Source organism: Mastomys coucha, unplaced genomic scaffold (assembly GCF_008632895.1).
Source record: "Mastomys coucha isolate ucsf_1 unplaced genomic scaffold, UCSF_Mcou_1 pScaffold5, whole genome shotgun sequence".
Lineage (NCBI taxonomy): Eukaryota > Metazoa > Chordata > Mammalia > Rodentia > Muridae > Mastomys > Mastomys coucha.
The window spans coordinates 106,535,921-106,550,301 of NW_022196911.1; the positions used below are offsets into that span (position 1 = coordinate 106,535,921).

Genomic DNA, 14,381 nt, shown 5'->3' on the forward strand with positions numbered 1-14,381 from the left:
ATATGTCCAGTGGCTCTCTGAGCAACAAAATTCTCTATTTTTCCTTGGTTGTCTACTGTTGAGTTTAAATACGATTAAACTGCAATTCTTCCCAGTGTTTTCTTATCTCTTACTTTATGCAGGGTCATAAGAGAGATTACCGTTATAGGTACAGAGCCTTGCTTCAATTTTGAATGTAAGTTACTCATCTAATTATGAACACTAAATAACAAAGAATCTATTTTGGTATAAAAATGAAGTCTGTCATGGATTTTTAGCTCATAAAGTTTATTATTAATAATATAAGCACATTCATTTTTAAAGGGTAGCATTGAGAATTGTACATACAACAAATTATGAATATAAAACAAGTAAATTTTTACCTTATAAGAATAGCTGATACAAAAATAATTCACCTGAGAATAAATTCTTTCACTTTATGTAATATGCTATTTCAAGGAGAAAGATGAAAACTTAATGTTAACAATATTAAAAATAAATTAAGAAAAAGCATTTGCTCTTTTAAAAAAAAGTCATGCCTTTTGAAATGCTACATGAAAATATAAGATGGCATTTTAACAAATGTAAGAAGCACAATCAGAATGAGACACTGAGTGACCCACAAAGAATTGGGAAAACAACACTCACCCTAGTAAAACTAACTGTGCTATTCATTTTCCTATAAGATATTCTTAATTCTAGCGCAAAGCATTTTCATATCATAACTTGTTATTGAAGTATCTATCCTTCTTTTAATAAAATGTTAAATCTTACAGTGCCAAAACAGTTCATTCTTCTACCCAAAGAACCCATTCTGCAAACGCAATCACTGGAAGGTGTGCTTAAAGTATCAAAAACTGTTTCAACAGTGAAAGTCAAAACTGACTTAAATTAATCTTTGCCAAATTAATTTTTGAAAAGAAAAATCACTGCTTTTTCCTAAGGATAATTTGGAAGGAGGGGAAGATCCCACAGAAAGTAGACCATGCAGAAGGCTTCTCATTGCTACCACCTGACGGGCCCTCTGCTGCGGACAGCACTGCCCCCACTCCCAGAGCCTCTGTCCAGCGCTTACTATCTGGCCACAGATGGAAACTATAAGGCAGGAAGGTGACGCTGCAGGTTTTTTCATGTGTTGCCTAACAAATACACTTATCTCTTTACCTATATTGAAAAGAAACAAAGTTCTGAAAGCAATAATTAAAGATAATTTAAAATAAATCCATGTGTAAAAACAAACTATCCACTGTAATATGAATGAACATACAACAAATAAGACTAGACAGTACAATCTCGATTTTCATTCCCTAAGAAAATTATACTTTACACTGAGCAATGCTATAGAGAGTGACCAAATCTACATGAAAAAGAAGGCGGCATGGCCTGTGTTCACCATCTCTAGGAGACAGCTCTATCTTGGTATGGCTTTTAAAACACAAATGAAACCTACCTTTCTCAGTAACTGTCCTAATAAAGTATAAATGCAGCTTTGTTTTTGTTTTTAAGGGTATGTGTTCTAGGTTTCAGAGTTGCAAAAATCAAATCCCCCCAAAAAAGACCCAAGTTACTTAAATACTAAAAGATAGCTCTTCAAGTTTACGGCACCATTTAGCAATGAGTTGCTGAGAAAATACAATGTGCTATCTCTATAATTTATCAGCAAAAATAAAGATTTCCTCTTAAATACATCTTGACTATATTTGTCATGCAGTAATCATTAATTAAATGATTAATTAAATGTAAGATTCTTAAAGGATTCAAAATTATAATTTGGTATCAGGAGGCAAGCTACTGCCAATGAAATCTTACAAGAAGAACTTGGGGGGAGGGTGTGTCATAAAATCCAAGCAGACTTGTAGGATGGTTCAGTTATATTAGAGTGCCTCTGAGATACGAGACGAAACAAATATCTTTAGGAAGATGGAAAGAAATTGTCAAAGCAATAGAGAAAATTGTCAGCCCTGTACAACCTTGTACTGAGAAAGGAACACTTGAATTAGCTACCAGTGCCAAAAATCACACATTTCACTACCAAACAGAACTAAAAGTTCATTAAATCTTCCCAACATTAAATAATTAATAACCTCATTAAAAGCTTAACCATTTAAAGTTGGTAGCAAGCTCTTCTGTTCTTATTACTGTTCTTTACGTCTCTGTAATGCAAAAGTCACACCACAATATGTTTTTACAAAGCTAACACTTATAGAACAGGCTGGAATACAGTATCAAATGAATCATATATTCATATAACTGTCCATGAGTCATAAAATGAAATATTTCTAAGATTAATTATCATATTTCAACTGTCACAAGAATGGAATTCTAATTTTTACTTCTTAATTTAACCCTTGAAAGAGTTCCTATTTTCTACCATGTTCTGAGGTGACCTTTTAAAGAAATGTATATGTTGATCTACTTAAAACTTAAGAGAATTAAGTAATAAAATTTAGTAATAAAAATGGTTATCCATTAAATTTCTCATCTAAGAGTAAACTTAAGTGTGCCCTATGTGAAGAAGCAACTCACCATGGGGAGTTGAGGAAGGTAGAGATGAACTGTCCTACCTCAACAAACATCTGTCATTGTTGTTACAGAGACTCGGACTATTACATGCTAAGACTCTAGTCATAGTCTTTCTGTGAATTACGATCAGCAAACACATTTGAATTTTAATGTAGGCAAAAGACATGCAACTTGAAAGATCTAATGGCCCATATCTGCACTCACTAGATAGACTACTGCTTCCCTTTATTTCCTGTGATTAATGACTGCCACCTAGCGGATGTCACTTCTCAACCCCTCCACCTTTACACAAGCCAACTTCCACTAGGAGCTTCTTTTAGAAATCTTAAAGGAAAAGCCAGTTTCTGCATTGCTTTGTGTCTCTTTTCTATGTTATTAGTCAGGTATTGGTCTTTTTAATTAGCATTGGGAAATTACATAATTATGTAACATAGTATAAAATTTAAATATTATTCAGAATTATTCTTTTATGATGTCTTTAAATCCTAAGTTGAGAAATATTGTTTTTGTGAACTGTGAAGAGGATGGCATATAGCCCATCTTCAACATACTTCAGATAGAAACATGCAGATGGACAATTACACACAAATTTATTTAAGGAAAACCAAACACATGCCCATGGTGTGTAAATTAAGGAGTTTAGGAAATTTCCAAGTGCTTTCATATTTTTTTTAATAACTATTCAAGTAATAAACTTTTAAAATCAAAGTTAAGATAAAAGAAGAAAAAGTAGACTAAAAGAAGAATAAATAAATTCAGGATCAGGAAGCTGAGAGAGCACAAACATTCAAAACACTACTCTGTCTTCCTGCGTCCTTTCCCACCAGAGTGAGCTGTTTAAAGTCCCGCAGCTATTATCTTCTTCCTCTTGTTCTTTAGTAAGTTCTACGAAAACCTAGATAAAAGGCAAAAGAAAGAGTCAACTACTATATCATTCAGAAGACTGTTAACTAAGTCAGAAATGACACAATGCCATAACTAATATTTAACAATATCAAGGGGTTTTCTGATATTGATGCTATTCAAACAAAGCAAATAATGTCTAGTAGATACAAAGACAAACCTATATTTAGAGGATTAATAAATTTTCTAATTAATGTATCAAATAGCAGTGTCATAAAATAACTTAATATTGTTTAAACAATTTAAAATATTCTAATAAAAATAATGCTGTGAGTTTTTTAAATATATCCCAAGATAAACAAAAAGATGTTCAAGCTTGACAAAATAAAATTTACTTGAATTATTCAATAGTATACATATAAATCAAACCATTATACTATAGTCAATAAATATAAATAATATGACTATTCAATTCAAGATGTTTTAAAATGGAATTGAACAAAAACCAAAGAAGCTAAAGTTTTCATTCCAATTAAATTATAATTTGGAGATGGTGAGATAGTTCAACAGTACCTTTTGTAAAGCCCAAAGACCTAAGTTCAATCACAAAGCCACATGGTTGAAAACTGACAACCACAAATTGTCCTCTGGTCCCCACTAAAATGTGTGGCACTTGTACACCCACACCCACACAGTAAATAAGTAAGTAAATATGTTTTAGGTATATAGTTTTAAATGCCTATAATAGAGGTCTCTACATTATAAACCTAAGCAATTGCTACTAGAAACACAGTTAACTGTAATCTTTTCTAATTTAACTTTACAGTACCTGTTCCAGGGTTGCTTGAGAAAAGCTGTATTCTTCAATGGCAAAAGTATGTTTTGCTATTAAAACATAAAAATAGCATTTTACTTAGTGATATTTTTAAGGAGTGAAATGGCAACTAACTCTAAAGTGTCCACTCTGCTTTTTTAAAACCCTGTCAACAACTTACTCAAAACTGGAGCTGCCCACGTGCTCCTGTCCTAGCTTCTCTCTCTTCCACATCCACTACTGATCAACTAGCGTCAACTGCTCTGTGACCTGCTTCATTTTCTAGGTTAGCTCCTCCTTCCCCCAGTATCTTGTTCTTCATCATTCCTTTGTTTGCTTGTGCTGTCAGATCTCTATCCCCCAGTCTCCAAACACCGCTATCGCCTGTTCTAGACTCTTAAATTCATTTCTTAACATTGGTCATTATTTATTTGTTTTTTGTTTTTGTTTTTCGAGACAGGGTTTCTCTGTGTAGTCCTTGGCTGTCCTGGAACTCATTCTGTAGACCAGGCTGGCCTCGAACTCAGAAATCCACCTGTCTCTGCCACCCAAGTGCTGGGATTAAAGGTGTGTACCACCACTGTCTGGCTAACATTGGTCATTATAAGCTTTGCTATATTCACTTCAAATCCCCTTCTCCAATCTAATAACAAATTCTGTTAGTATATTTATTCTTTTAATCATAAAGAAATTATCAGGAAGGAAAAAATTTCAGAATTAATAATTAGTCTACAGCTATGGAGATACATAAATATAAGTAAATATTGTCCTATTCAGAATCCCCATAGAGAATGATAAATAGTATGTTTCAAATTCTTAAGATTTTGTGAATTATATCCATGAGGACTGATTTTGCATTATTCCACTTGAAGTCCTCCTATGTCTCCCACATTCCCTCTCAAAGACTTGACCTCTTCTTTTTTAAGTTATTGTTAAATATATACACATGTATAGGCATATAGATTTATATTTATTTATCTTAGAATAAAAGAACAAAAGATTATATTTGCTATAACTGCAACAGTAACCTGCCTCCCAATTCTAAACTTTCTGAATAAGATCCTTTCATTACTTGAAAACTATTTTACAATATTCTCAAATGCTACTTGCCTTCTTCCAATTTAGCAAAGGATTGTGAGAGAGACTGAACATCTTCTTTTGGAATTTTATAAGCCAAAATAGAAGAAAAGCTGAAAGACAAAGATAAAATACAGGAAGACGGCAAACTTTACTGTGTTTGCTTGAATGCTAAAGCTTAAAACTTTTTAAGTTTAAATTTAAATTCTAATAATCTACTTGATATTCATTTTCCTAAAACCTGTGTGCAGAATGACATGGGGTTATCCCCCTGAAGCAACTGCAAGCCTCTACTCTGACAGCACAACCCTGTACTGCTGACAATACAGCACATCAAAGTAAAATGGTCAGAGACACAGATAGAAAATATAACTGAAAATGTAAATTTTTATGATTTCTTGTTGCAGGATATTTGATCACACTGTGAACCCTGAGAGTAAAGCCTGTCTCTAGTTTCAGTGTGGTTCAGCCCCAGCACGCACCTTTAATCCAAGAGTGTGCAGGATATTTTATCACTGTGAGACTGTGTACTAGAAAAATCTGTTTCTTGTGTGGTGAGGCCCAGCCCTGGCACAGACCTTTACTGTGAGAACTCTCTGTTTATTGTAAACAAGACTGAATAAAGCCAGCTAAATGTCAAGAGGCAGAGCAAGCAGCCAGTTGGCAGGGAGCGAACACAGGAATAAAACATAGAGATTGGGAGGAAATCAAGAGGACAGATAGAGAGCCATAGAGGAAGTAGAAAGGAGGGACACTCAGTTGGGAGGGTTTCTAAGCCAGTGTGGAGACACTGTCCCCTGACCCACCCCTTCTGAGACAATGGCTGAGGAGGAAGGTCAGCTGGGTGCTGTCTCTGCCTTGCTGAGCTGGCCAGCTCTCTCCCCAGCATCTGGGTCCTAAGTCATCATTTGGTAAAATCAAACGATTGGGATTTTGTTTTTAAAACAATTTCAACTCTATAAAAAGTATTAAATATATTTAAAAAGTTGTTACCTCTCTTGACGGCTTGCATTTGGGAAAATATATTGAATTTCTCTTTGAAGGCGATCTATTTCCAGGTTTTCTATCCAGTCCTTTAATTTAATTTCCAAAAAGTAGCCTTTACCAAACTTACTCTTTAGATGTTGTACTGTTCCAATACATCTGAAATAATTTTTAAAAGAGCTAAAATGGCTTGACTGTTTTCAAAGAATGATTTCTTGCTTAAATCTCTAGCACTTTTTTTTAATAAAATGACTCTGGCAATCCTTTACATGTATAGAAAAGCTGCAAACATCATGCAACATGCTCAGACACACTTTATCTGGTCTCATTTTCCCAATATTTTTTCTTCTATCCTTATGACAAGTGTGTCAGAATCAAGTGACCTCTGTTCTACAGCTCCAGCCAGGGCCAGGCTGGGTTGACTCTGCTCCTTTCCTTTAAAGTTTTTTGTTCCGAGAGTCTATCCCAAGCTACACCTTGTTTCCAGGAGTCTATCCCAAGGTACAATCAATTTGTGTTAATTTTCGTGTTACAATAGGCTGATGAACTGTGGACAGAGAGCCACATCTGAGCTTGCGTCTCGCTACACTGTAGCACACTGCAGGCTGTGCAATGCCTGCTCAGTTTGGGTGTCTGTAAGCTTTTCAAGTGTGAACTTTACGCTCACAGTTCTTACTTATGGTCCTTACTCAGTTGTCTAGGAGACACTGCTTATAGCCAGTATTAACCTGAGATTGAGAGAGGGTAAGCTTCCTTTAAGGGAACAATACAGATTACTTGGAATCATTGTGTAAGGAAAACATGCCTCTTTGCACACACTTATTTATCCAACCAACCATTTCTTTATGCAAATATAAACTCAGATAGTTATTTTATACTTTGTGTTATGATTCAAAACAATATCCATTATTTTAGAAGTCTAATAATTTTTATATAACAACCACAAGACATAAAAACATACTAATACAGGTAACTGGACATATTTTGTAAAATATAATAGATAGATAAATAGATTGAATTCCAAAAAGTTCTACACAAAACTGATTTTTAAAACTAAAAGTTTTGACATTTCAAACTACTGCACAGTTCTCTACATTTTAAAAAGATCACATTGGAAAATCTGCCCTCCCTGTCTTTCTCAGAAAGGCATGCTGCTCCAACCTCTACCTTAGCTGTCCAGACACCATGATGGCCACGCGGTCACAGACAGCCTCTGCTTCTTCCATGTAATGAGTAGTCAGAAGAGCAGCCCGCTTCTTGTTTTTAAATGCAGTCTGAATAGCTCTCCTATAAAATATAAATAAAATTTAAGTAAGAGACATACATCTGTTTGATACTGGAAATAAGTAGTTTCTCAAAACCCAACTATTTGACTAAAATTTACCCATTATCAACTGCTGTAAACGACTATATCTTACCAAACTATGATAACTATTCTAACTTCCTCTTCCATAGTTTGAAACTTGACAAATGCAAAGAAACCTCATTATTTCAAAGGTATCCATGAGGTTAAGGTGTAATACTCAGTCAGGCTAGTGTACAGCTCAGAGGCAGAGCACCTGCTTACAGTGCACAGTATCTTGGACTCAATCCCCAGCAATAAACAAAAAGAGAAAAAAAGTAAAGAAAGTACAAAAGGATGAAAGAATTAATGAATTAAGTATGATAAAATATGATTTTGTTATAAAAAAGTACATACTCATAAAATTAATATATATCTAAATTAAACCTTATACTTGATAAATAGGAAATTAAGAACTAAAAATTATTCAACCAACTAGTACTTTAAATTACTTCAACAAATTACAACATAAATTCAAAACAATAACATGAAAAACATAATTTACTATTAAGTGACTAGGGAAAAAATCTTCCAAAATTAATTCAGAAAGTAGAATTATTTATTTTAGTAACCAGCTGTGAGTTCATTTCTGTTCTGTGGTATATAAAATATCACTAGCATTTCACCAAAGATATGATAAAAGCTTTAAAAGTTTACATATTTAATTGCTATTTTATACAATCAAGATATACACATCACTAACAGGAAGCTATTGGTCACAGTGACTCTAACCCAAGATGCAATGCACAAGCGGCAAGTGTCCCTCTCAGTGTCATACTCACCACATGTGCTGTTTGGCTCTGGGGTCCATACCTGTGGATGGCTCATCCAGCAGCGTCACCTGAGGGTTCCCCAGCATACTGAGAGCAAAACACAGCTGCAGGGAAGGAAGAGGGAGGCGGGACTAAGTTCAGTCTAAGGACGTCTGCACAGAGATCAACAGGCCTTCAACTACTGAAATACATGTATCTGTCATCTGATGAAGAATACCTTTCGCTTGATCCCTGCAGGTAGTTTCTTTATAGTTTTCTGAAGATGTTCTTTCAAATCAAGGGCTTTTGTTATTCTGCAAAATAGCCAAGACAAAATTATATACCTGAATCTGTATTAATATAAATATGTTATATATAATCATTTATACTCTTTTCTCTAAAAGTATCTCTTAGATAACATTAATTAGGGAAGGAAAAAAATCTCCAATTTACATCACTGTAAACAAATTAATTGTTTTTAGAAATAATTCAATTAATTTGAATATTATTTACAGTACATTCTTCCTATGATTAGAAATAGAAAAAGAGAACCATGCTGGAATGATGGGCAATGTTTTTAACCCTAGCACTTAAGAGCAGATGCATGCAGATCTCTGAGTTTCAAGGCTAGCTGGGGCTGCCATAGCAAGACTGCCTCAGAAAAATAAAAAAATAATAATAAACAGAAATAGAAGAGCTGATTTTTTTCATAAGTATCATAACTTTGTAAAGAACAAATGAAAAGCAATGGTCATTTTTCTATGGAAACTATAATCTATTAAAAATGCTTGTTTTAAAATTTAAAGAATTTGAAATGTGCATTTCTTGCCCCCAAGTAGCAAAGACAACTTACCGACTTATTACTTCCTTCATGTCACTTGAACTCATTCCTTTCACAGCTCCATAAATTTCAAAATGTTCTTGCAGAGTAATATCTGGCCACAGTGGGTTTGTCTGAGGACAGTAACCCATATACTTCAGGGATTCATCACCATCATCTGAATGCGAACTATAATCTCCTAGAAATATCTACAAAAATGCAAACCACATTTTAGTATCTTTGCTTTGTTTTGTGAAGAAGGTAGTAAGTAGATTCTGTTAAACTCCTTTCCTAAGTCACAGTAATATCTAGCCAGTGTTCTAACCCTTTTTAAAGGTACAAGGCTACACATAGCTAACTCAGAATTTAGAGATCCATTCAGAAAAGGTGGTAATTCTATACTTGTGGGTAGGAAAGCAAGCCATCTTTTTAAAGTATTGTCATCATGGGGCTTCGTTGAAATGCTATATTTAAACTAATGAGTTAAGTAAAATAAATCTCTTTTGTTTCTCAGACATAAGGTGTAATTGACATAAAAATTAATCTTAGACAAAATCTCAAAGAAAGTATTCCTGGTAATTCACAGAACAGTAAGCGTGTATATCCAGTGTGATGAGAGTGAAGGGGAGCAAGAAAGGAGAAGCTCATGGATGACGGGTCCTGAGCACAACAGCAGACACACTGACAGGGCCCAGACTAACCTGCCTATCTTCAGAGAGTACTATACCTGTCTTCATAAGGGAGTAGATAAATCTACACTGAGTGTAAAGAATTACTAAAAGCAGAAGTATATATGTCTATTTGTATGTAAAATTTTCATACATATTACTTTCAGATGACCAAAGACCTTAATCTCATAAATCTATACTAAAAATACTAAAACACATAAAGTTTGACCATCCAATTCATAATTTCTCATTAGTGAACTTATCTTAATTAAAAATATGCCATAGTAGACAACTCACAGTTGTACATATCATACCTTGCCTGAAGTTGGTTCAACATCCCCAACCAGAATATTAATAATTGTGCTTTTGCCAGCACCATTTGGACCTAACAGTCCCAAGATCTCTCCTACAGGTATTGGGGAAAAAAATATACATTAAAGTCAAACTAAAAACAGAAATTACTCTTCTGGAAAACTTTCTTAAGAAAAATAAATACCAACCTTTTTTCACACAGAAAGAGATGTATTTTGTTGCTACTTTTGTTGTTTTTCTTGAATGAAGAAAATCTTTCTTGTCATCATACTCTTTATGCAAATTGCATACCATAATGGCTGGCTTCTAATATGGAAAACAGATTTTAAACAGAGTCACAAGTTAGATGTCTATAATTTCCTATCTCAGATACGTATCCTAATAACTAAATTTACTTCTAAGAGGGCAGTGTAAAATAAATTTTACAATTATATGCGATGAAAAGTGTTTCTTTTTCATTCCAGTGCCTTGGTAATCTACCATTTGAGACAAAATATGACTTAGTAATAAGGAGCAAGTTACCTCCTCACAACACTGGCAACCCATCAGCTCCTTAACCTTCAGTCTTTCAGCTTTCACATCTTCATCTTCATCCTCCTTGATAGGTGGTTCTGGAAACTTCTTATTTTTGGCTTTTTGTGAGAGGGCCCTAAGCACATACAAATATGTAATGGTTACATAATTGAATACTAAGAAATTTAGTAGATAGTTACATAATTAAAATACTAAAAAAATTGGGCACTAGACAGATAAAATGGTTTTAAAAGAACACCAACATGAGACCTAATGTTACCTTTCAAAAGTAGAATTACAAATGGTACTGCTCATTGACTGTTGGTGCTTTAAATGGTATCATTCAATGCCAATCATTTACAACATTTTATATATATATATACATATATAACTGGTATGTTTAAGATGTTATTCCACAGGGAAGGGGGAAACTGTGGCTAAAGAGATCTGTCTGTGGTTAAAAGCAGGGGCCATGAATTTGATTCCTGACACTCACATCAGGAGGCTCAAAACTCCCTATAACTCAAGCTTTAAAGCATCCGATGCTCTCTTTGGCCTTGGCTTTGACTCACACAGACATACACACATACACATAAATTAAATATATATATATATATATATATTTAATTAAAAAACATGAATATTTCCTCCAAAGATATTGCAGTCTGAGTATATATAAAACTGTCTGGGAAGAGTAGATAAGGCTGAAATCAAAATCCAAAGGAATACTTGATTTAATGGCAGACAGGGAAAGAAGTACTTACAAAGAGAATCTTGAGTAGGAGGAGAAGTAAAGAGGTAAATGAAAGTAACCTTATAAGAAACAAAAGGACAGTAGAAAATAATGGGGTGGGGGAGGGTTCGTCAACCAAGGAACCAAACCACCTGAGCCCAGCAGACAACGCAAAGATACTGAAGACACTGCAGGTAAAGAGCTAAGAGGAAAGCCCAGATTATACAAAATTAAGGAGTAAATGGAACGTAAAGAATGGAAGACACAAGGCATTTGAGTATAAAATAAACAAAGGTATAAATAATATAAAGAGCCAGAAATGTATTTATACTTGAAAAAGATTTTTATGTCCTTTTATGTATGAAAGAAAGTGATAATTCCTTTTTTTCTAAATTAAGATTATGAAGAAAGGGGCTGGAGAAATTACTTATTTGGTAAGGAGCTTGCATATAAGCATGAGGCCCTGAATTTAGATCCGTAACATGTAAAAAAATGGGTGTGGTGGCACAATCCTGTAATCTCAGAGCCGGGAAAGTGGAAACAGAAGGGATCCTTGGGGTAGAGAGAGACTGAGGTAGACACCAACCGTCAGGCCTTCATATACACATACACAGCACATACACATGAATACATACATACACATACCACAACATACAAACACACATACATGATTCAGGATGATACAGAAGGAGAAAACTGACAGAGCAACATCCTTAAGTGCACAGAATAAATAACTCATAGCTGAAAGCCAGCTCTTCCTCTGGGACATGGAAAAGGCAAACAACGCATTGGTCAACGTAGATAAATGTGCAATCAAGGTCTGCGTGCAGAGATGAGCACTAGGGAAAGCAGGAATGCTAAGCACGCAGGCTTGTCTCTTCAAGGAGAGATGTGCCCCTGTCTATACCCAGAAGTCTGTGAGTGATTGTTAATAGCCTGGTAATCTGTGCTATCTGCAGGACCAGGTCATACCAAAATCCACCCCGCATCTACCCCAGCTATTATGTTTAAGGCAGAACCTTCCTCTCTAGACCTTTATCTTGAACAGTGTTTCTCAGCCAATAAAACCCATCCTTAGGGGAGATGTCACGTGTACTTTGAAGCTTTGTAAGAAGACTCCTCTTAAACTATAGAAACCATCTTTATGTAAGACATCACTGTTTGGTTGGAGGCCCTGTTCATCCTCTGTACAAGCTAAGAAACCCCATTGTCCTTCCTCCCCCAACCCCACTGGGAAGGAGAAAACTCCAAGCTAACATGCCATTTCTCCCATCTACCAGTGCCTGTCCAGGGACTCAGCTTTTTTTTTTTTTTTTTTTTTTTTTTTTTTATCTTACAAGGGCATAATTCAAGCTCCTAGCTCACACATCATCACCTAGCACCTAAGACCCATATACCCACTGGCTTTAACCCAGGCACATGACATCACTGGCCTCTACCTGTGAGATTGGTGAACCCATCCAAGAGCTGCCTCTCAATAAACCTGCCCTTATACTCTTGATTTAGATGAATTGATTCATTTCGGTAACTAAAAACCCTACTAATCACGGGTACTTTGCAGAAGAATTTCAATGTGGTCAATCCTGAAGCTTTATTATGCACATGGAATGGAAATAAATGTGAACTTAAATATGTATAAAATAAACTGCCTACTGTCAGACTCTACAAGTTTGAACCAGCACCACCAAACCAGGTCATGTTGGACTGGATTACCCTCTTGCCTCATGCAGATTGTTAATCTGCTGGCTGTGGCACTTGTAGAGATCACACACACACACACACACACACACACACACACACACACACAATCAAGTACTATATTTTCAGAGATAAATGGCAATATTTCACTAAGAAGTAGGAATGCATGGTGATTTGAGAATTTGAAGAATACAGAAAAAGACTGGAGTAACAAATAAGAAGGTTAACTAGAAAATGTTATAGGCTACCAAGCAATATCAAACAGAGCTTATTTTGTACAGTAAACATATACTACTATCAAGTTACTTTATGTTATTTTTATTTGGAAGAAATATAATGTTAGCAGATAGTGCAAAGAGCTATGAAGTTGAGAATAATGAAAAAGGCAAACCATATGAATAAAGTAGGCAGTGTCAGGGAGGACAAACTAAAACAGGAGCTACCGGATACCCAGTTACAATGGGAAAAACTCTGGGACATGAAGTCATGCGAAGAAAAGTCCAATAGGACTAAGAAATGAGAAGAAGGAATGTGAAAATTACTGGTAAAATCTGACACCAATGTTTATGACACTACAGGTGTAAGAATTCTATTACCCTGCACAAAAATAAGCTCCACGTGGATCAAAGACTGCAAAGTGAAACTGGAAATGCTGAAACTGCAGGAAGGAGCATGGGCAGTTCCCTACAGCACTCAGCTGTAGGTAGATGGGCAGTTCCCTACAGCACTCAGCTGTAGATGGGTAGTTCCCTACAGCACTCAGCTGTAGATGGGTAGTTCCCTACAGCACTCAGCTGTAGGTAGATGGGTAGTTCCCTACAGCACTCAGCTGTAGATGGGTAGTTCCCTACAGCACTCAGCTGTAGATGGGTAGTTCCCTACAGCACTCAGCTGTAGGTAGATGGGTAGTTCCCTACAGCACTCAGCTGTAGGTAGATGGGTAGTTCCCTACAGCACTCAGCTGTAGGTAGATGGGCAGTTCCCTACAGCACTCAGCTGTAGGTAGATGGGCAGTTCCCTACAGCACTCAGCTGTAGGTAGATGGGCAGTTCCCTACAGCACTCAGCTGTAGAAGATGTGTTTCTAAGTAGACCTTCTACCCAGGAATCGAGGATAACAACTGACTAGTGACATTTCATGAAACTAAACAACTTCAGTACAGATAAGGAAACCATCAATCAAGTGAAGAAAAAACACACAGAAGAGAAGAGAATCTTTGATAGACTTCTGACAGAGATTAATATCTAAAACATATAAAGAATTAAAAACAAAGTCATGGAAACAAATGGTTAAATTAAAAAATGGGTGGGAATCTAAACCGAG

General features: G+C 35.5%; 1 protein-coding gene across 2 annotated transcripts in view; it reads right to left on the bottom strand.

Moving 5' to 3' along the window:
- Positions 1-246: 246 nt before the first annotated feature.
- Positions 247-14,381, bottom strand: part of Abca5 (ATP binding cassette subfamily A member 5) — a 71,877-nt gene continuing 57,742 nt past the window's right edge. The window contains exons 29-39 of one of the 2 annotated variants that reach the window (XM_031350953.1): positions 10,637-10,763; positions 10,303-10,420; positions 10,117-10,208; positions 9,168-9,343; positions 8,553-8,628; positions 8,345-8,439; positions 7,388-7,507; positions 6,230-6,379; positions 5,270-5,349; positions 4,175-4,230; positions 247-3,397 (exon numbers count right to left, since the gene is read on the bottom strand). In XM_031350953.1, coding sequence (XP_031206813.1) covers positions 3,290-3,397; positions 4,175-4,230; positions 5,270-5,349; positions 6,230-6,379; positions 7,388-7,507; positions 8,345-8,439; positions 8,553-8,628; positions 9,168-9,343; positions 10,117-10,208; positions 10,303-10,420; positions 10,637-10,763 — 1,198 coding nt within the window. In that variant the 3' untranslated portion in view covers positions 247-3,289. The remainder of the gene's footprint in view (positions 3,398-4,174; positions 4,231-5,269; positions 5,350-6,229; positions 6,380-7,387; positions 7,508-8,344; positions 8,440-8,552; positions 8,629-9,167; positions 9,344-10,116; positions 10,209-10,302; positions 10,421-10,636; positions 10,764-14,381) is intronic. The other variant, XM_031350954.1, reaches the window with a different exon arrangement.